Raw genomic sequence first — 21,996 nt, 5'->3', positions numbered from 1 at the left:
GATGAAAGACAAGAAGATAGTCTGATAGGTCACAGAAAGTTGAAAAAGCAGGGATCACACAGCCCTCTGACCTGATGGAGTTAAGACTTCCACCTCTGAGAAAGGTTAAAATAACCATCTTTCACAGAACATCAGCATGGAATCTCAGCTGTGATCACACAAATGTAGTCAGTTAAAATTGTTTTCAGTTGTTTCATTTTCACATACGTCAAAAAACAAGACATTATCTATATCTACAGTAAACCATCACAGTACACACTCTCTCTATACCTCTAGGCTTCCGAAATTAACTTCCTTTAACATAAGCTTACCAAGAAGAGCAGCACATTGCTTGAGGCTGCAGGGTAGTAAACATCAGAAAGACAGACAATAAAGTCAGACAGAACATTCCTTTCTTGATTTATCTCAGAGAATGAAATAGGAGGTGATGCAGATGGGGGGCAAGGTTTATCTGTACTCTTAAGTAATAAATTGTTGGAAAAAAGTATTTTTCATTTTGTTTTTTAGGGAAATACCTGAGTACAGACCAAGAAAAGATTGTTTTTGCTTGCTGGTAAGTAGCAAAGGAGGGTAAAATGGGCTTAAGTCTTTGTCTGAATGCAGAGTTTGGCCAGAGGTGATGCTACGGTTCTGGCAGTGTCTGGGTGAACACGTACGCAAGGAGCTGAAAAGACTAGCATTGATGTTTGTTACAGCTTATAGGTCTTATCTAATAGGCTATGTCTGTTGGAACAAAGATGTATCACTATATGAACATCATATAACATTGAAAGGATTTTGCACTTATTAATTGAATAAAATGCATGATGTGGAGCATTGGATTGATATAAAGAATTTTCTGGAATCAAACATGAGTATCCACAGCTATTGTTTATTGGAAAATAATAAACATCCATCGTCAAGCATGCTCTGATTGGCATTCATACTCATATGCATATCTGCACACACAAACACACACAGTTATAGTCATCATAGAAGTTTACCATCATGCATTTTTCTTGTCTATGAATTAAACTGTCCATTGTAAGAGAGATGTTCTTGTTTGTCATATAGATTATCAGCATCTATAAAACTTGTTTATTACTGGGGGAATGAAGCAGTAGTGCAGCAGTTGGACCTCTATGATGGCTTTATCTGCGCATGCACTCGCACACACTCACACTCATACACACACACTCTTGTTTTAGCTCATTTGCTGCTTTGTGCTTCCTCCATCCCATTCTACTTTATGGTTTTGGCCACAGCAAATAATCTTCAGTCCTAGTCCATGACACCCCCAGAGCACTGTAAGCCCTGTCTTATATCACATCTTGTTCAGGTCAAAGGTCTGCCTTTAGCTGCAGTTCACAGCTGATAGAGACCTCGACGGGGTGAGTAAGGGGAAAATAGAACCGATGTGTGTCTCGAACAGATGGGTCCAGGGGCCGGATGCAGTAGCGCCTGGGGGATGGGCTGACTCTGAAACAGGGCGGGGCTCGATGCAGGGCGGAGAGAGAAAGGGGGCATTGTTGCCATGGCAGCAGCAAGGGAAAGTTGACGCTGTAGAAGACAGGAGGCCATAGGTTTGGTCAGCTCTTGGTTTTTCCGTAGAGCGAGACCAATCTGAGGAGGAAAAACCCAGACAAACAAATTGCAATCAAGGTTGTTCTTTATCTCTCAAAAGGACATTGAGCAGTTGAAGTAGGAAATCAGAGAAGGACAAGGAGATAAAGTCTTAGCAGCTACTTGGCAAATAAGAGTACAAGCTGCCTAATTTACTGCCAAACAATATTATCATGAATCTGTCTCATTTTAAAGGTCCCATGTCATGAACATTTCACTTTATGAGGTTTTTTAACATTAATATGAGTTCCCCCAGCCTGCCTATGGTCTTCCAGTGGCTAGAAATGGTGATAGGTGTAAACCGAGCCCTGGGTATCCTGCTCTGCCTATGAGAAAATGAAAGCTCAGATGAGCTGTTCTGGAATCTTGCTTGTTATGAGGTCATAAGGAGCAAGGTTACCTCCCCTTTCTCTGCTTTGCCCGCCCGGAGAATTTGGCCCGCCCATGAGAAAGAGAGAGACATCATGGCTTGCAAACAAGCAAAGTGGCAGTTGGTCAAAGCCACACTCCCACCCTCCACCTTGCCCGCCCCCCCTCCTCTTCAATAACATTTAAAGCTACAGACACAGAAATGGCACAGTCTGAGGAAAGCTCATTGTGGGACTGGCTCTAGTGGCTGTAATTCTGCACCAAGGCTGAATTTCGGGAAAGAGACTTCAGATACAGTATTAGGGGACCACTGAGGCCTATATAAAAGCATCCAAAAAGCAGCATGTCATGGGACCTTTAACGTAATATGCCTTGTTGCCTCTCACAATTTTTTAGGATTACATCATTTTCATTTCAGACATAAGATTTTTCAACCCATGATGATTTGTCTTATTGGAAGGGAGTGGAGCTTCCTGGAAGAGTCAACTCGCGTACACAAACATAATGATAAAGGATGAAAGTAAATTAAGCAACAGCAGAGTACTCACTGCTTGGAAACTCTGATGGCGCTGGGTGGGAGTGTAAGGGCTGAACTTAGGCTTGGCTGGTTTACCTGCTGCTCTATCCTTGTGTCTCCTGCTGCTGATGTGCTGGAGTGGAGGAGAGAAAAAGACAAGATAAAAACCAGACAGACGCAGGCAGCAGCATAAAGACGGAGCGGACAAAGCAAGAAGGCATCAGTCGCCTTTGTTTGGAAATTTGAATAATCAGAGAAGAGGAAATTAAAGAAAGCCTAATCAAAGTTCCTATTTCGACGATTCAGGCAACATGTCGATATTTTGTTGGCTCTGACTTTGAGAAAATATTCATGAGGGGGAAGGTTTTGAAATGTTTTTGATTTGATTGACAAGCACAAACAGATGGCTACGGCCACACAATCAGCAGTGAACTGCTAAATATTCATGAGCACCTGGCCAAAGTTAACTTTTAAACAGTCAGACCAAGACTGTGCATTCATATCACGAACAAAGATGCCAACATCATATTCAGATGCTGGCTCAAACATAACAGGCTCAGTAGCTTTTACATTACATGTCATTTAGCAGACGCTTTTATCCAAAGCGACTTACAATTGCTATATATCAGAGATCGCACACCTCTGGAGCAACTAGGGGTTAAGTGTCTTGCTCAGGGACACAATGGTTGATGTATCGCAGTGGGAATCGAACCCGGATATCACACGCCATAGGCATGGGTCATATCCACTGCGCCATCATCACCCCAGCTTTGTTTTCTTTTTGTTTATTTAGCCATTATTTAACCATGATGTCCCTTGAGATGAAAATCTCTTTCCCGAGGGAGACCTGCATGCCGATACAGCATTTTTTTTTCATAGATAATGTAGATAGATAGAAATGAAACACAACAATCAGGAAATACAATCATCTAACACACAAGGCTGAGACTAAATCCAGCTCAAATAAAGCAGTTGCCTTTCTTAGTTACATAGACTTCTAGCATGGCTTTAATTATTTCCCAGGGGACTAGATCATTTATATCATTACATCATTTAGTGCTCTGCAGATTATTCCAAGTCCAGGAGCAAAGTATGAGAAGGTTTTATCCACAGCTCAGTGCCTTTGGAACCTGGTCAGGAAGCCAAGCCACCTGGTTTGTGCTCATTCTCTTCAGTGAACTCACCTGCAGCGACAGGTGTGAGATGTTCACACTGTGATTTGGAATAAAATATGCACAGTCCTGAAATTGACTTTCTGTAATGCATGACGGATAAAGTGATGATGAATCTGTTGGTGCCTTTGAGCGGCTCAACTGAGGGAGTGGCGAATCTGTGTGACAGCTGACCTTTTCATAGCTTTACATTCAGAAGAGGAACTAACCAGTAAGAAGTGTGATGAACCAGTTTCTCGTGTCACGTACACGGTGTTCACTCTGCTCGAGTGACGTGGTAACTACGGTCAGTTGGTGTTCTTTATTGTGTCATGCACATTTGCACTACACACAAAAAGATGAAAAGAAACAGTATATTTACTCAAGTATTGTTCTTACTGTAAGTACCAATTTGAGGCACTTGTATATTTATTTTAGTACTTCACTGTTATGCTACTTTATATTTCTACTCCACTACAATTCAGAGGTAAATCTTGTACTTTTTGTACTCCATTATTTATCTGACAGTTACAGTTGCTAGTCACTGTTTAGATTTTACATTAAAAGACATATCTTGGGCGCCCCTATACAGAGGCTCAGTCCTTGACGCAGCGGCCGCAGGTTCGATTCCGACCTGCGGCCCTTTGCTGCATGTCATTCCCCCTCTCTCTCCCCTTTCATCTCTAAGCTGTCCTGTCACAAATAAAGGCCTAAAATGCTTAAAGCTGATTTATTATATTACAACACACTGTTAAAGATTAAACCAGTGGTTTCCAATCTTTTGGGCTTCTGACCTCTTACAAAAAGCAGCGTGTGCTTGGGGCCTTTTGTCATGTTTCAGATGTCTATGTGGAATTTGCAGTTCCACCAAAGAGTTCCCCTCTAAACTTCTCAGATGGTTTCATTTAAATAACTGTTCGAGGCCCAAAGAGGTAAAATGATCCAGTCAGCAAAGATTAGAGGAAAGTCCCAAAAAATAAATACAAATTTGTGTAGCAGAACTTTGTTTTTTCTTCTTTCCTCTCCAATCAATAATTTCCCGACCTCTCAGATTTATCTTGTGACCCTTTGGACAGGGCCAGACACACAGGTCGAAAACCACTGGACAAACTACAGTAAAGTAGTTAAAGTAGTCCCACCTCAACCAGCTTCATCAGTAAAATGCTGCTTACACAAACAAGTAATTTCATATATAATAATACACACAGCACTTTTTGCTGATTATGATGAGTTAAAGGAATATGCCACCATTTGTTGAAATAGGGTTATTCACGGTCTCCTCTATATTTATATAGGTGGGCAGAAGCATGTATTGTACATGTACAGTGCATGCATTGTCTTAGTCCGGCAGCCCCGCCGCTAGCTTAGCTTAGCGTAGTGAATGGAATACTATGTTGCCAGTTAGCATGTCGTGAGTAAAAGTGACCCAACAACAAAAAAAATATATAATTAATTCTTGTGGCCTGCGTATTCACGAGTACAAATGGCAATGCAGATTAAGACTAGACTATTTCCTAGGCACATATTGACTTGGGACTATATTGGGTGGAAGTAGGCTACAGCCGAAGCACTGCTACTCAGGCACAGAGATATCACGCAGCACCTGAAAACCCCCAACTTCTGTCAACATACCGGCGTGAATATTATTATATATATATATATATTATTGTGAGAGAAGAAGAGGATGACTTCTCAGACAGTCAAGATCCAGAATCATACCTCTACGAACCAGAGTTTTCAGAAGAGGAGCTGCGTGCTTTGGAAATAGAACGACAGGAGGATGAGGTTGCGATCGCTCAACAGCCCAAGGACGTGAGGATGAGAGCCAACACGATCTGCGGCGTGAGTGTGGGGGAATATGCCAACGTATGCCGACTGAAATGAGCGTGTCTGCAGTTGTGTCAAAGCCATACCTGTCAAGTTTTGGATTTGAAAATAAGGGAAATCTTCCGGTGCCCACCTCGAGCAGTCCCACCACCCCAACCAAGCTCCAGTATCCCTTACATTTTAAGACGGGTGTACAAGAAAGTTAAAATCACCACTTGATGCAGAATGCTGAAAACATTTACAATTTATAACATTGCTTGTCTTTACATTTACATTTTATTTTCATTCCACACATTCTTTTCATTTCATATTGCTTTTCTTTTACAGTTTTTCTTTTAATTTCACATAACTTTTCTTTAGTGAGTTATTGTACAAATTTGTTGCAGACTTTGCATTCTTTAAGACTGTTTTGGAAGGAGTGTATTTGTGGGCTGGGTCAGAGCGGTTAATTTTACATGAGAGTAGAGCGCAAACAGTTCTGTTGTCTAACGTCTTCCTATTCTCTGTAACAATCTTTCGTACCATGCTAAACACCCTTTCTGAACGTGCATTGCTATGGGGAATGCATAGTAAAGCCTTCATAAGTTTTGGCAGCTCACCGTCTCTGTCGTAGCATCCATCATCCGTCTCTGTTTTTGTTCTTCTTTTTTCCCCCCACGTTGTCACACATCTGACCTCACACACTAACCTCGCGACAACTGCCACCTACAGTACCTGTAGTAGGCTACTGCAGGTGGCAGTTATCGCGAGGCTAGTGACAGAGCTCAGATTGGGAATGTTTTTTTTTCTTTTTTTTTACTCCGCTCGGGTCCGGGGTATTATTATTTTTTTAATAACGCAGGTTAAAATACGGGAGATTTACGGTAAAATACTAATACGGGAGGACGGCGGGAAAGAAGGGTAAAATACGGGACTTTCCCGGCCAAAATGGGATACTTGACAGGTATGGTCAAAGCTACCAAGGATTTCTCGCCGTTGATCCATCCTGGAGTCCTCGACTTTTATTTTGGTGCGATAAAGTCCACTGGAAAAAAAAAACGCTGAATGGACCCAATAAACAGCTGTCCACAGAGTAAGTGATTATTGTAAACATGATGTATGGTTATTTTACGGGATAGATTGACCCTTATTAGACCTGTACACACACAGAGTTGCTGCGTGATATCTCTGTGCCTGAGTAGCAGTGCTTTCGGCTGTAGCCTACTTCCACCCAATATAGTCCCAAGTCAAAATCTGCCATTTGTACTCGTTGTGAATACGCAGGCCACAAGAAGTAATTAGGTTTTGTTTTTGGTGTTGTTGGGTCACTTTTACTCACGACATGATGACCGGCAACATAGGATTCCATTCACTACGCTAAGCTAAGCTAGCAGCGGGGCTGCTGGACTAAGACAATGCATATGCACTGAGACAAAAATGTGTTTGCCCACCTATATAAATATAGAGGAGACGGTGAATAACCCTATTTCAACAAACGGTTCCTTTAAGTATGATTTTTAAATACCGGACCTTTGCTTATAATGAAGTATTTAAAAGTGTTTGATTGGTACTTTTACTTAGTGAAGGATTTGAGTACTTTTTCCACCACTAAAAAACAATGTTGCAGTGAAACGATTTTCAGACAAGAACCCAACTTCTTAAATAGAACATTGCAATGCAAACAAATATTTGTGTCTTCTGTCCTAAACTCTACCAGTACAATCTGCCATGAATAAGATGCCCTGCCTAAAATGCAGAATAACAAAAATGAAGGACATTTTTATTAATAAATGTGGCCCTTAAATCATATAATGAGCTTTAAAACATAAAATGGACTTTGTATTCAATTTGACTTAAATTACATAACAAATAAAGACTTTTCTCTTCAGAGAGACCATTAAAGTCACAAGTCTGTTCAAAGCGGGATCATCTCCATGATCCCATATCTCCACTGCTTCCTAAACTTAGCTCTGTAATGTGTTAATCAGTATAACAACTACCACCATTCGGAACTTTGTTACCGACCAGACTTTTCCAGCAACTGACCTGTTTGAGCTGGGTCTCAGAGTTGACGTGCACATCGCAGATCTCACAGTGGAAAGTTTTGTTCTGGAGTCCAGTTGACGACTCAGCTGCCGCGACCAACTTGGCCTTGATCCCCGTCCTCGGGAAGGACTTGATGGCTCCACCACCACTCCTTGCCTCCAGCATTGTCTTGTGCTTTGTGCCTGAGCAGATAAAAAGTCAAGTCAACTGAGCCTCAAACGTATAGCACAAGCGGGCTATGCTTGACTTCAGCAGCTCCTACAGTTTCTCACCAATGTTGTGGGCCTGCAGCTGGGAGACAGAGTTCACAGCGACCTTACAGAGGGAGCAGTAGAGAAGACGTATAGCTTTCTCTTCTTCTGTTTCCTCTTCTGGAGCCACGTCCACTTCTTCGTCTCTTTGTGTCTCTTTCTCTGGTGTCCTCGGGCCAGGCAACAGGGAGGGGTCAGAGGGTGCATTCACAGTTTTAGTAGGGCCGCTGCTCGATGGTGCCGCCTCTAAGGTAAGGTTTGGGGCTGAGGGATCTGAAATAAATGCAGAAAGAAACAGAAATATATTAATATGACAGCATAAGTAGTGTGAGAAGCAAATGTGGTAATAAAAAAACAGAAAGAGAATAGAAAGCAAGCAAGAGAGAGGGAGACGGAGAAAGTCAGATGAGACAAACTTGAACATTTTCCCACAAATTACTGCTTAAAGCAGCACCAATTGCATGACATGCTCAGAGATAAAAACTCACCAGGCTGCAGGTGATTAGGAGTTCTATCAACCTCTCTAATCGCACTAAAAATCAATGATTTCCCCAAGGATCTGCCTCCCAGCACTTCAACCCATAGTTTTGTATCGAGATGATTTGGCTCTATTATCTTTTGTAAGACCGACTTGTAGAGGTTCCCTGGAGGAGCGCGTGCTGATATAAGGATTCACTCTTTGCTAATAACAGTGATTAGCTCTGCCTGGCTGAGTGGGTTTTTGTTTGTTACCACTGACTCCCCACTCTTAGAGTAGGCATAGGCTGTTTGCTGAAGTAATCTTCAGAGAACTCTCCTGACTAAGTCCAAACTGGAAATGATCACTCATTCTCTCACTCTTCAAACACACTCTCATATTGGCGATGTCAAGTACAATTCTTCAATCTTTTTTTTTGCATTTTTAGCTTGCAGCCAAATGTATTATTTTCATTCCCTAACGCCCACACATGCAAAAGTAGCACATCAGGACTGGCACACACATATACAGACATGTGGGAAAAACATTTGATGCTTTGACACACCTCCACACTTATTGACACATTTCCAAACACACACACACACACACACACACACACACACACACACACACACACACACAGTATAATTACCCACCAACGGATCATAGTCAAAGCATTTTTAATGTGCTTTTGATCTCAGGAGGCCACTTAAGAGGTCAGTAAATGTAGATATGAAGGAGGAGTGAAGGATAATGCTCAACCTTTAATCTCTTCACTGTGAAACCCAAAGCAGCAGGGGGTTTATCACATCAAAGAGTTAAAGTCGTGACTGGGAAAAGAAGGTTTGAGCCATACATTCATATATCTAAGGCTGTCATACATTTGATGTCTACAAGCACATACGCACACAAACACACACACACACACACACACACACACACACACACACACACACGGGAAGCATGCGTGCCTGCAGAGACACATACCTCCTGATGTTGTGTCAGAGCTGGAGGGCTGTGAGCAAGGTGACGGGAGGATTTGCGATGTGGTTTCCTTGGCGACCAGTTCAGAGGTCCTGATCTGTGAATCAGGGGCGTCCATCGCTTTCAGCCTTTTTGCGTGTTTGGTGCCACTGTAGTGGGAAGAAGCCTGCACCTGTGCACACACCAACAAACAAGGTATGGTCCAAGGTATGTTAAAAAAAAAAAGGTATAAACTAATTACACAATTATTTAGTTATGTGAACCTGACAATGTTTTTTTTATATTTTTTTTATTTTAAGCAACAATACATGACTTTAGTGAATGTAGCTCCAGAACAATGTTTGACAAATGTTTTACTCTAGAGTAACAACGGTCCGACACGTTTGTAATGTAATAGGAGTGGTGACATTGCATTGCAGTTCAGCACAAAATACTGCTTGTTTATGAATCATTCTGTAATAAGCACAATAAATAATGAATGCTTTAGAAAGGACAAATATTAAGAGGTGTGCACATTTCACCCAGTTATGTAACGGGGCAGGTCTAACCTAAGTGCAGGCCTCCCACACTGTTCAACTGTCATATAAGGGTGTGTGTGAGAAATAAAATCACCCTGAAAGAAAAACAATTCAAAGTGTGCATTTCCAACACGACAACGCCCACCTCAGAGTTGAACCTCAGTCGACAGACTCCGCAGGAACTTTGCTTCCTCTTCAGCGGCGAGGTTAGCCCGATGCCTGGGCCAATCAGAGCTTTATGGATGTGATCCATCTGCAACAAAGGAGAAGCATAACTTTAAGGTCATGACTGGTTAGGGTTGTGAAAGGCAAGACTAGGTAGTGAAAGTGATCACCTTAGGTGTTAATGACACGCTGTCTGCAAGCTAATGTGCCCCTTTCCAGATAACAGATTCATAATATCTCAGGTTAGAGGTGGGGGGTGGAAGAAGGAGCTGAATGGGGGCGTAGCTTGTCTGGCACCCAGTCATGCATGAACACAACAGGGTGTAAATGACATGCCCTACACTGAGGCCCTGACTAACCCCAACAGGATTAAAGTGACTTAAAAACACTTAACCCGTGGCTGGGTTAGCTCAGTGGTAGAGCAGGAGCACATGTACTGAGAGGTTTATGCCTGGACGCAGAGGTCAAGGGTTTTAATCTGACCTGTGATGATTTCCTGCATATCTTTCCCCTTTCTCACCTTGCTGTCCTGTCAAAAATGAAAGGTGGAAAAGCCCAAAAGAAAATCTTGAAAAAATACACACTCAACCCCTGTATGTTTTAAAGGTGGCAGTCAGAGGCTTGCAGTTTGCTCCATCATGCAGAACAGAGGCTGTGATCAGCTTGGATCTCGTTTGGATGTACTGCAATTATAAATTACTATGTTTTTAGTTTGGTTTGTTTGTTGGTTAGTTGGTTTGATTGTCTATTTGTCAGCAGGATTACGGCAAAACTACTGGCCCCATTTTCATGAAACTGGTGGAAGGGTGTAGCATGGGTAAAGAAGAACTCATCACATTTTTAGAGCTAATGTGAATCACATGGAGGATACACAAACTATGTTTCACTTTCATTAACAATGCAAGATAGGGTATTTGTAGGCGGAGGTCTGCACTCTCCGAGTGCCCTTCTAGTTCCAATAGTGACATGTTTTATGGCAGAATTTTTTTTACAAATTCACATAAACCTGTCAAACGACTCTTGCAGCACCCTTTTTTCTACGGCTAGATTAACGGCTTCCATCTATATTTTCTATCAAGCTTGCAAGTTTGCTCACTGGTTAAAGCTTCCTGCTAGGGGTGGTAAGGTTCACAAAACCCACGGTTCGGTTCGTATCACGGTTTTAGGGTCACGGTTTTCGGTTCAGTACGGTTATTATTTTTTCTTTAACACTCCAGAATATACTTCAGCATATAGCTAAAATTAGCATATTGAATGCATGTTGCACAAAACGTGCACACAGTGGCAGTTCTATATTGTTTTATTTCATCATAGGTAACGTGAAATCCAAAATGTTCCCACACACCAGACTATAAACGACGCTGGCGCATCCTACAGCTCTGGGCAGCCTCTCTCCCACCTGACATTTCTGCAGGTGACGTGACCTGCAGCGGCACCCCACTCCACTTGAGGAGCGGTCGGCTCGGTGTCTCTCAAAATCTGACGAAAATCTTTTAAACTGACCTTTGTCGATCTGAAATGAAGACAGATTCAGCAACTGCATGGCCTATTTCTCGCTTAAAATGTTTTCAGAAACACGTTTCGTTGAACTATTTTAGTACAATATGAGATCGTATTCTGAACGAGCCGCCATGACAGTCTGTTTTGAAATTTGGGACCAGCCAGACCCATGTGACGCAATCGTCCAATCAGCTGCCATGGGTTGCGTTTGTCACGCCCATCCCGCTCGTCATTTCCAGTAAGTGTTTTAACATAGGTGTCGAAAGTGGGCACTACGGCAGTAAGAGGTTAGTGCCTATGGTTAGTGCACATTAACCATATGTCAATGACATATCCGAACCGAGACTAGCGAACCGAGCGGTTCGGGTGTTTTTTCATGAACCGTACCACCCCTACTTCCTGCTCTTCCATTGGTCATAACCACTTCATCTTAGCTCACTAATTGGCTAACCTTCTTAAACAAAATACAGCATCAATGGACAGCGGGGAAGTCGGTAATGCACAAAAACATGTAACTATGCAAGTCCAGTGTGACCACCCAGAATCCCACCTGACCACCACAGCCTCCGCTCTCCATGATGGAGAAAACTATAAACATTTTACAGCCACCTTTCAAACCTACAGGGGGTGAGTGTGTCATCCTGTGAGCCAAGCCTCACCCAGCCATTTTCCAAGAAGACTCAGATCCTGCGGATGGTCTTTCCACACAGACAGTTAGAAATGAAGGTGGGGTTTAGAAACATTCCTTGCGATAACGTTTTTATCATGTGTTGTGCTGTAACATGAACATGAACACTATACCAGTATCTGACCACAAAGTACTGTGCACCTCTGGACACTACCTACCGGTAGGTTTAATGAGCATATATATATATATATATATACATATATAGCACAATAAAACCCAACCGGCCTTTGTTTAGCAAAACAAACCCATTACCTGTAAAGAAATGTAGGGAGCCATATAACCAGCCACAACCAGGGAGGCTTTATGGAAATCTGGATAGAGGTGATGCGAAAATGTAAATGTTGTTGTGGGCCAGCCAACTAGTGCTGCTGTAAGCCCATAGAATATACTGTCTGTATCACTGCACTGGAGATTTAGCTTGTTTCTTTAGTGCCAAAGATGAATTATTTGCTATTCAAACGTTAAAATTGCAATGTGTGTGTGTGTGTGTGTGTGTGTGTGGCGTGTGTGCATGCGTGCATTTTCTTTGATCATCACTCTAGGCAGCAGCGCAGGAATGCATTTCTGCAGTCATTGGTCTTTTATCACTCTCTGTTTCCCTGCAGCTGTTTGTCTATGTAAAAGTCGAGCAAACACATATAAAAACACACATAGTTCTATTGTTCATCATATTTAAAATACCAATCATGAAATCATAAAAATTAAGAAATCATTAACTAGACGTCTGTAATAACCATGCGATGGAAATATACGGCGAAAGGCTAAATGTATAATATAGAACATGAATAACAACATGGCCACATTAAACATTTATGAGAGTGTAGTTTTACATTACTCTGAATGAGACTAAACATTTTAACATCGGTAAAAGCCTGTCTTCCTCCCTCCTCAGCCCCCAAGGTTCCTGTATTAACATGTGACCTGCCATCACACATTCCTCACTTCACCCCTCCATCTGCTCCCCTCTGAACTCTCTGCCTCTCCCCTTTGTCTCCGTCTGATCAAAGTCACCTTCCTTCCTCCCACTGGACTCTCTTCCCCTTCAGTCCCACTCCGCACTCGGGTGGACTAGCACCAGTGGCGAAGTCATTTTGCCCTTCTTACTCTTTGCCTCTTCTTTCTTTCTTCTGTACAGACACACACACACATAACACATGCTGAATCCAATCTAATACAATACCCTCCCTGCTTATTCTGTCATTAAAACCAATAAAAGCTGTAAATTCAGTGGACGATACAGTAAATAAAAACATCCAGCACATAGCTTCAGTATCAATCAGTACATTGTCTCTCATTTCCTCACACAGGGTGGTGGCGTGTCAGACATGCTCTCCTCCATGGCGTGAGTTATAGCTGAAACATATGGCCAAGTGAAGTAAAGCAGACTTTTACCTGGAGCGCAGTCAAGAGCCACAACATTTATAATGATGAATGTTCCTGGATTTACACTGTGTACGGTCGTGACAGCTATGTGTGAGTGCATGACGTCAAGCACTTCAAAAAAGAGTGGCTTATGATGAATGAGCTGCTGCTTTTGGTTCTTTGTCATTTAAATTAGTATTTGCTTGGAAACAACAGCACGTTTTTGTTTCCATTTCTGTTAAACTACAAGCCAAACTAGCCGGTGAAGTCCCATTTTGGATCCCTGGCTCCAGACAAACATCCACACACACACACACACACACACACACACACACGTGCAACCCTGTAACCACGACAACCCACATGTGGGCACCAAACAAACTGCACACAGCATCTATATTCACAAGAAAACACAGGCTTACACACACACACACACACACATAAAAACCTACATTCCAGGCGAAAAGGCAGACAGCTCGAGTTCAGCTGTGTGCCCACTTACTTAACACCCACAGGTTCAAATCTGAGGAGGGAGAAGCTTCCCTTTACAATATGCTAAGCGATCCAGTTTGCATAAAAAATATACTGGAGACAAAACTTAATTTTACATATTAAGTTCTACCATAGGTTTCTGTTCATATTTAAATCAAAATTAAGCAACTAAGGAACATGTTATCTGACCTCAAAAGTGTAATAAATCTAATGAACACAGAGGAGCTGAAACAATTGGCAGATTAATCGATTGACACAAAATTAATTAGAAACTATTTTATTCCAGTCATGTATTTTAGGCAAAAATGATTTGCTTAATCCATTGTGGGGGTTCAGTGCTTTTCCTTGTTCTATATCTCATATAGAACAAGTTAACTGAATATTTGGGGTTTGGATTGTTTGTGAGATAAAAGAAGACTTTGAATAAGTTATGTTGGGCTGTGGGAAATCATAAATATTACAATAGACATTTTCATTATTTTCCAATGAAACGATTATTCAAGAAAATAGTCAGCAGATTAATTGATAATAAAAAATAATCGTTGCAGCCCTAAAGTCTATGGTGGTGGCAGAACGGGGCCCTCGATGTGCATGTTGCACTTTATGCCAACCATGTAGCCAATGCTCCTTTTCTAACTGCGTTGTGTTGAAAGCCATAAATCTCCAAAATTACACCCGACCAATACCAAGCACTGTAAAGGTCAGCGACTTTTTATAGAGCTGACAATATTCCTGAAACTGCAGAGTGGACGAAGTGTTGGAAATGGAAGAAAACTGAAGAAAGGACAGTTATAAAAAGGTGAAAGGGGATGTGACTCAGCAGGAAGAGGGCCATGTGAGATTCTCTGAAGACATTTTCAACCTATGGTAAGTTATGAGGGAGAAAGCTTCATGAGGAAGACAATGTAAAAATATATATATATAATAAATAAAAATGTAATATTTAGATTTTTTGTGGTAAAGGAGGACGAGAAAAAAGAAAGAGAAGGAGAGCGGAGGGTCGGTGGGGAAAGCGATGGAGAGGCGAGAAACTCTGAAAGCAAGAAAGAGTGCATGAGAGGGTGAGGGGTGGGGAGGATGACAGTAGGAGACAAAGTGGAAAATACAAGAGAATATAGCTGAAGTGAAGAGGGTGATGGAGCAAGAGCAACGCAGGAAAGTGGAAGGGATGGGTGATAAGGCTGGAGAGAAGAGGAGAGAGAGAGATGGAGGTGTGGGGGCTAAGAACTCCTCAGGTTTAGAATGGCTTTTTGACAAAGAGGGAGACACATGCACACACAGAGAGAATAGATTTACGATACTGCACACTAGCAAATGCTAGCACAAACTTTCTTTCTTTTAAACCCTCAGTTGTCTCTCTACATATATCTTCTTAACATCTGAGAGCAAATCATGGTTAAAAGGCCAAGACCAAAGTAAAGAGAAGGGAGGAACAAAAAGAAAATTGTCAATTTTGCTTCAGAGTGGCTATTTGGCCAGACTCAGTGAGGGGCTTTTGAATCATTTCAACTTCATCTCAAGTTTAGGTTTTGTAATAGATTTGGTATTAACAAACGTGTGAGGACAAAAAAACACATCATGTTTTCTTGGCTTTGTACTGTCAGTAAATATGTTGCAGCTATGTAGTCAAGCTACATTACTTCTGCATTGATTCATGCCAGAAAAATTATTTCATGATGATTTGCGCATCATACAGCCAGGAGTATATCGAGACATACAGCACGATCCCCCTGTAAATCAGACATCAGCCCTGCCAGAAACATCAACTCTGTTTGGGGCTTGGACTCGGCCAACTTAGTTTCTATCCACTTTCACCTTTTACAAACACTGGGGCAGACAGCTCTAAGAAAAACTGTGTGAGGAATATCAAGGAATCAGCTCCACCCCCCAGGTTGTGTGGAAATGTTGCAGCTCTCTGCATCAGAGGTGATATATTAGGAAAGGTGTAGGCAGCTCGCTCATGCATCTGTGTATTGAAAAAATAACTCCACGCACGCAGACTGTTCCATGAAATAAACTCCTCCACATCGACATGATAAAGTGAACGATTTGGGTTTAGATTTTTTTAAAGGCACAGTTGGTGAGCGTGGTTGCTGCAACAACTACGATGACTGACAGAACTCACATCTGTGAATCCAGGCAGCAGGTGGAAGGGGACGAGGGGCTTCGGGTCTGGGGAGGACTGGGTCCTGCCCAGCGTCGGGCGGGCCAGCGGCAGCAGAGCGCTGTGACACACACTACCTAGGGAGGAGACAGGTAGATAGATGAGGTGATTCCTTTTAGAAAAAATAACATGATGATGAAAAAAAAAGTGTGTGATCTGAGTGGACCTCTGTCTTATTTCAGTTTCACTCATCCACATTGGCAGTTATTGAAATAGGATAAAGGGTCACTCAGATCAAACATCACTTTATCTTAAATTAATAAGAAACACCCACTCATCCGCACTGGCAGTGAAGTAAAGGGCCTACATACATTTAGTCAATGCTGTACTAATGTACAATTCTGAGGTACTAAGTCTTGTACTTGAGAAGCTCCATTGTGTTCCACTTGTGTCCTCTACTTCACTACATATGAGAGATTAAGCAGATTAAGATTTTACATACAAAACACAGATTTTTTTATGTAATATGATACATTGTTATATTGAACAAGTAAAACCTGCTTACACATTAATCCATCAGTAACAATACAATAATATATATATATATATATATATATATATATATAGATAGATAGATAGATAGATAGATAGATAGATAGATAGATAGATAGATAGATAGATAGATAGATAGATAGCCTTTCTGATAGCCGTTCTACATTCTGTGATCTTTATTTAAATATAGGATCTTCAGGCTGTCAGGTCTTCTTTTGAGGCTAAATGTGCTTTTACAGACAAACACAGACACAGACCCACACACACATACCCTCAGTGACTCACTCACTTTGGGGGTTACTGAAGGTTAATCAAATAATCTACACAGCTAAAAAACAAAACCCATTATTATATTAATATTAAATTCACACACACACACACACACACACACACACACACACACACACACACACACACACACACACACACACACACTTGTCTTGTTTGTGTTGCTTAGTCCTGATTATGGCAGCTTGTTTTCTTGTGTTAGCATGTCCTCTGAGCTTGATTACAGTTTGATTCGGGACCAGCCCACATGTGTAATCATCATAATCAAAATCACAACACACCCATCCGCTCTGCCATTAGTCTGATTGTCTTTAACAAGCGCAAGTTATGTGTGTGTGTGTGTGTGTGTGTGTGTGTGTGTGTGTGTGTGTGTGTGTGTGTGTGTGTGTGTGTGTGTGTGTGTGTGTGTGTGTGTGTGTGTGTGCGCGCGTACGTCACGTTGTAGTATCTTCTATGGTAGTATGTCTGGTCTGACTTGAGTATTTTCATTAGCACGTATTTTCAGTAGGGGTGGATGCCCTGGATCAACGCATGTGCGTACAGTCTATGCATGCATGCGCGCGATACCTTACATGCACGCAGATATTAGAGTAAAGTTTATAATTTGATAAACATGATCGAGGATATTTAAAGCTGCAACAAGCTTGGCCCAAACTGAAAAGTTGAAAAGTAAAAAAAAAAAAAACGTAAACACACAGGCTTTAAACACATATGGGCCATTTCCACTTACTCGGGGGTCTTATCAAACATTTTTTTTATGATGCCTCATGTTTTAGATATGATGTCCTTCCTGTCATTCTTATCTGTCTGTCCTTAGAATTAGCAGCTGTCAGTACTTTGTCGGTAGTTTTGTACGTTTTTTTTTTTTTTTTTTAGTAAATGTTTCCAGTTAAATTTGACTGTTTTACATGCTAAATGTTACTCACAATCTGGGAACGAATTTGCGACCTCTTTAATATTCATATTGCGACATAAACCTGGTATTAATCCACGAATAAATTACGATTTTTAAACACTCTTTCAGCAAAACACATTTTGTGTATGGGAACCACTAAATTGAATCCGTGGGCAGCGGAAAAAATTAAAATTAAATGTCTGTTTTCCGCTTTGGCCAGCAGGAGGTGCTGCCGCCCCACCTCCGCACGCTAGTGCAAGAAATGACTTTATGAGTTTAAGAAACACATGGTCATGGATGAGGTGACACGCATCTGAAATGTTACTTCTCTAGCCTACGAATGCGATTAAATTGTCTCTGTTTTGTGAGCTTTTAACCTATATATTAACCTCTCATATATTGTTGACGAATACTGCTATGCTGATGATTATTGGAGTCAAGCGCAATAAAAAGGCTTGAAAATAAAACAAACCTATAGACCATAATGTTGGCCTTTAATTCTATGAGATGTATTGAAGAAGCTGCACTAACGCTGCCTCTATTCCACTGTGCAGGTGACTGACTTCACAAAGCTCACATCCATCTCATATCAACAAGTGACTCCGCTGCGTTATCAACAACAACAACAAAACTCTTTTGAGATCAAAACCCATCGTTTACGTACCAAAATACATGGCGGCACCAAGTGATATCCGTTTGTTCAGTGTAAGAAAAAGTAATTTTCATCTCCAGGCAGAGATGAAGCTTTGCGTCTTCTCCTCCACAGTCTGTCTCCCCTCTCTATGTCTCTCCTGCGGCGCCGATGCTGCTCCTTCCCATCTGGATTCCCTCCTCCTCCTCCTAACTACCCGCCCTCTCCTCCTCCTCCTCTTCCTCATCTCTTCACGATTCGTGTACAAGTCTGCTCCTATCTAGCCTTCATCTCCCAGAAATCTGTTTTAAATTCCGCACACAGACGGAAATGACCTTAATGAGTGTACAGTACCACCCTGGATTGGTGCAACCCTCAATGCCAACATACACAGAGCAAGACGCACATTTGAGTTTGATACAGTGTGCAACTCAGTACCACCGAAAGAGGGCATCTCATCTTTCAAATGGAAACTTATTTAATTTTTCAGGCAATATCAAAAAACAAACCTGCATGCTTGAAAGAATGAGGGGAAATCCTTCCCCTCCAGGACACAGGGTGACTCCTGTCTGCAGGCTTCCCTCCGGAGCCCTGTGTTCTTCTTATGCCTAAATTGTTTCCCATCCTCACTTTCCTCCAGGGCCCATGGTATTTTTAGATGCATCCCAGAGCTTTCACCATGTAGAGAGGGAACCACACACGACACATAACAGCACAGTCCAGCTAAAAACATCACAGACTGTCACACTTTTATGCAGGTTTATGCATATATGCATGCACTCACTCATATTGCAAAGGATTCTAGTATGTTGATATTGGTCTTTATGTGTTGCACACACACTCACACACATCCGTAGAGAGTTAAGATGTACTGTATCTTGGCAGAGACCTAGGTTAAAAAATGTTAAGCCCCTAACTCCCCCCCTCCCCGTGTTAGGAAAGTGTACAACAACATGTGTTTTCCCACAATCTACTCCAGGGAGATTTAGCTCTGGATGGTTGTCAATTCAACAACTATTTTCCTGAAAGTGCACACACACTGCCTCTGTGTGCTGTTGCACTTGCCCTACTATGTACTTGAATTATGGATGCACATAAAATGGGAAATACTTCTGAAAGTGCAGCCCTCAATACAAGAAACCTCACAACAAAACATAAAGTAAAATGAATCGCCTGGTATACAGAAAGGCCGACCCAGTCAGAGTCATTCAATTAAACTATTCAGTGAAACAAAATAGTGTGTGAAGTTGAAAATAGTATGAAGTGCATCTGTAAGAATAACCATGGTATCTTCATGCGCCTGGCTACAATGTCATCTGGACTGTACCTCCATCTAAGATCCACATGGAACAAAAGCTAAAGAGGAGAAAAATACACACATGGAAATATCTACGCTTAAACTCAATTTAACGCCCCTTTTTTTCACTTGCTGTATTGCCAGACATTTTGTGTTCCTTTGAGAGCAGAGCACATTTTAGGGTCTGGGTGGTATTATTGCCTTTTTCCTTCATCCCTTGGAAGCAGCAGGTGAACGGTTTCTCTCAGAGTCACACGTTTTGAAGCTTAGGGTTTAATATTCCAGTTCAGTGGGTGAAACTGTTGGACCGGCTATCAGAACTTCTGGGTCAGCGGATTTGTGGTCAATGCAGCTTCATGAAACCAACCAAAAGTCAATGATATAACTGTGGATAAAATACTTTATTAGCTAATGTGACTTAAGGAGTTGGCATTCACTGACTGAAACATGATCTGCCTCCTACTCTCCAGATGTCATCACTTAAATGCACACTCAGCAGAAAGGTCACCGGTCACACTTATGGATAATATGTTAATGACAATCCTATTTGACACAGTTTCTGGTCGCAGGTTTTAGCTAAAAGCAGTACTCAAATAGTTCCCTGCATCACTTTACACCTGCAGCCGTTTAGCATCACAGACTCACAGACAAACACCGAGGCTGTCATGGCAACTGAGGTATGTAATATTATGTTAAGTGAACCGATGCTGAGGCTCTTGGCTCTGTTTGTCGCTGGCAACCTGTTTAATTGTACGCTGGAAAGGAATCTTGTGACCCCAGCTGGTCCTTGAATACGGACGCCAACCACAACAGGCTCTGTTATGACATTAGAAGGTGTTAAAGAAGTTCATTGAATGCAGTAGCCTATATGGAGAGGTGATAAAGCTAAACACAAGAGGGCACATAAATGTACACACATGCAGTTATGCAAACTGTTCTTAATAATTAATAACAAGCTGAGCTGAGACTCAACTCTTCGAGCACGAGTGACCGTCTTAACATTTCCTCTTCAATCACCTCAAGGCAACACTTCACCTCTCATCTCTCTCTCTCTCTCTCTCTCTCTCTCTCTCTCTCTCTCTCTCTCTACTGCGCATTTTGGGGAGTGTGAACACAGCCACCCATCAGCTCACCTCTCCCTTTGATTGGTCGCCATAACAACATCACCATGGCAATCAGCATGCATTGACTTTGCTTCTATTTATGTGATGATGTCAGCCGACAGGGAAATCTACAAAATTGTGTTTCCTTCTGACATGCGGTGACAGATGCAGGATGATGGAGGAATGTAGGCTGTCACACACTCTTATGTTTGGACTTTAGTTTTGCGTGCACATATTTAGGCATGCATGTGCACACATGGCACATCACCCAATCTGACACAATGGAAACAAATCATAAATCTGGCTATCAGTGGCAGGGCTTTGTTTTAGGACCTCTGTATTTGAACATTATCTTATTATATAGTGATATAATATATCATTGCTGCCCGATGAATACCTTGTATCTCCAAATTTGGTTAGGATTGTGGGTTGAAAAATTATCCTACAATAAATTACCAATTAAAAACCATTATATTAGCAGAAAATGCATGCAAACAATGCTATGTTTCTCAGTTCATGAAAGATTGACATTATGGAGATACATTTTCTTCACAGATTAGCAATGATGTGCAAAAGTACTCCTCTGCGTGCGTGCGTGCGTGCGTGCGTGCGTGCGTGCGTGCGTGTGTGTGTGTGTCGGGAAAATTCTGCGGCTGAGATAAATTCACAAAGAGAGAAACAGATAAATAGAAGACAAGAGAGTACGGATGTTTTTGAGCTCTTTTGTATGTAAATGTCAACGTTTGTGGGGTCTTATGTCAGTCTGTGGTAATCACAAATACAAATAAACAGGAAGCAGAAATAAACAGCAGGAAAACAGCTCTGTAAAGCCTGACACCGACACGGGAAAAATTCAGGAGTCTGTGAAATCAAGAATCGGAGAGGGGGAGAAACAGCAAGGGGTCAAAGGTCATAAGAACACAAAGGTCACAATAATACCTATACAGATGTGATTTTACAACTGTAAATTCTAGGACAAGATTCACCACAAAGTTCTAAAGGTAGCGGTCTCATGAATGGGAACTACACATAATAATAATAATAATACATTTCATTTAAAGGCACCTTTCTTGGCTACATGTCAAGTAGCATGTGGGTAATAGCCACCACATGTATGTGCTAAATCCAAGTTATTCTGACCACTGAAAGAGGTTCCAGGTGGAATTTGCGAGAATCTGTAAAGTGGTAAAAGAAAATCTAACTATCCTCATCCTAAAA

The 21,996-nt window shown here is 41.6% G+C and overlaps 1 protein-coding gene across 5 annotated transcripts; it reads right to left on the bottom strand.

The window, feature by feature from the left end:
• Positions 1-851: 851 nt before the first annotated feature.
• On the bottom strand, positions 852-18,561 carry LOC120572010 (zinc finger protein 385D-like). 5 transcript variants are annotated; one of them, XM_039821193.1, is made up of 8 exons: positions 18,412-18,561; positions 16,034-16,145; positions 9,847-9,954; positions 9,187-9,355; positions 7,764-8,015; positions 7,492-7,673; positions 2,520-2,621; positions 852-1,602 (listed from the first exon to the last, which is right to left on the bottom strand). In XM_039821193.1, the coding sequence occupies exons 1-8, from the start codon at positions 18,471-18,473 to the stop codon at positions 1,345-1,347; spliced, it is 1,245 nt and encodes a 414-aa protein (XP_039677127.1). In that variant the 5' UTR covers positions 18,474-18,561; the 3' UTR covers positions 852-1,344. The 5 variants fall into 5 exon arrangements, with proteins under 5 accessions (XP_039677127.1, XP_039677128.1, XP_039677126.1 ...); XM_039821194.1 differs by having other exon boundaries at positions 16,034-16,149; positions 18,412-18,559; XM_039821192.1 differs by lacking the exon at positions 18,412-18,561 and having other exon boundaries at positions 16,034-16,554.
• Between the last annotated feature and the right edge of the window lie 3,435 nt (positions 18,562-21,996).

Source organism: Perca fluviatilis, chromosome 13 (genome assembly GCF_010015445.1).
Source record: "Perca fluviatilis chromosome 13, GENO_Pfluv_1.0, whole genome shotgun sequence".
In the NCBI taxonomy this organism is placed as follows: domain Eukaryota; kingdom Metazoa; phylum Chordata; class Actinopteri; order Perciformes; family Percidae; genus Perca; species Perca fluviatilis.
The sequence above is the reverse complement of the archived record's forward strand: the minus strand, read 5'-3'. Positions and strand labels throughout refer to the sequence as shown.

Excerpts from the sequence above, each read along its gene's own strand:
- LOC120572010 (XM_039821192.1), bottom strand. The coding sequence starts at position 16,270 with ATGTGGATGAGTGAAACTGAAATAAGACAGAGGTCCACTCAGATCACA. Across the intron at positions 9,955-16,033 it reads TGCTGCCTGGATTCACAGAT|ATGGATCACATCCATAAAGC; the intron begins GTGAGTTCTGTC and ends CCTTTGTTGCAG. Across the intron at positions 8,016-9,186 it reads CTCTGACACAACATCAGGAG|ATCCCTCAGCCCCAAACCTT; the intron begins GTATGTGTCTCT and ends CATTTATTTCAG.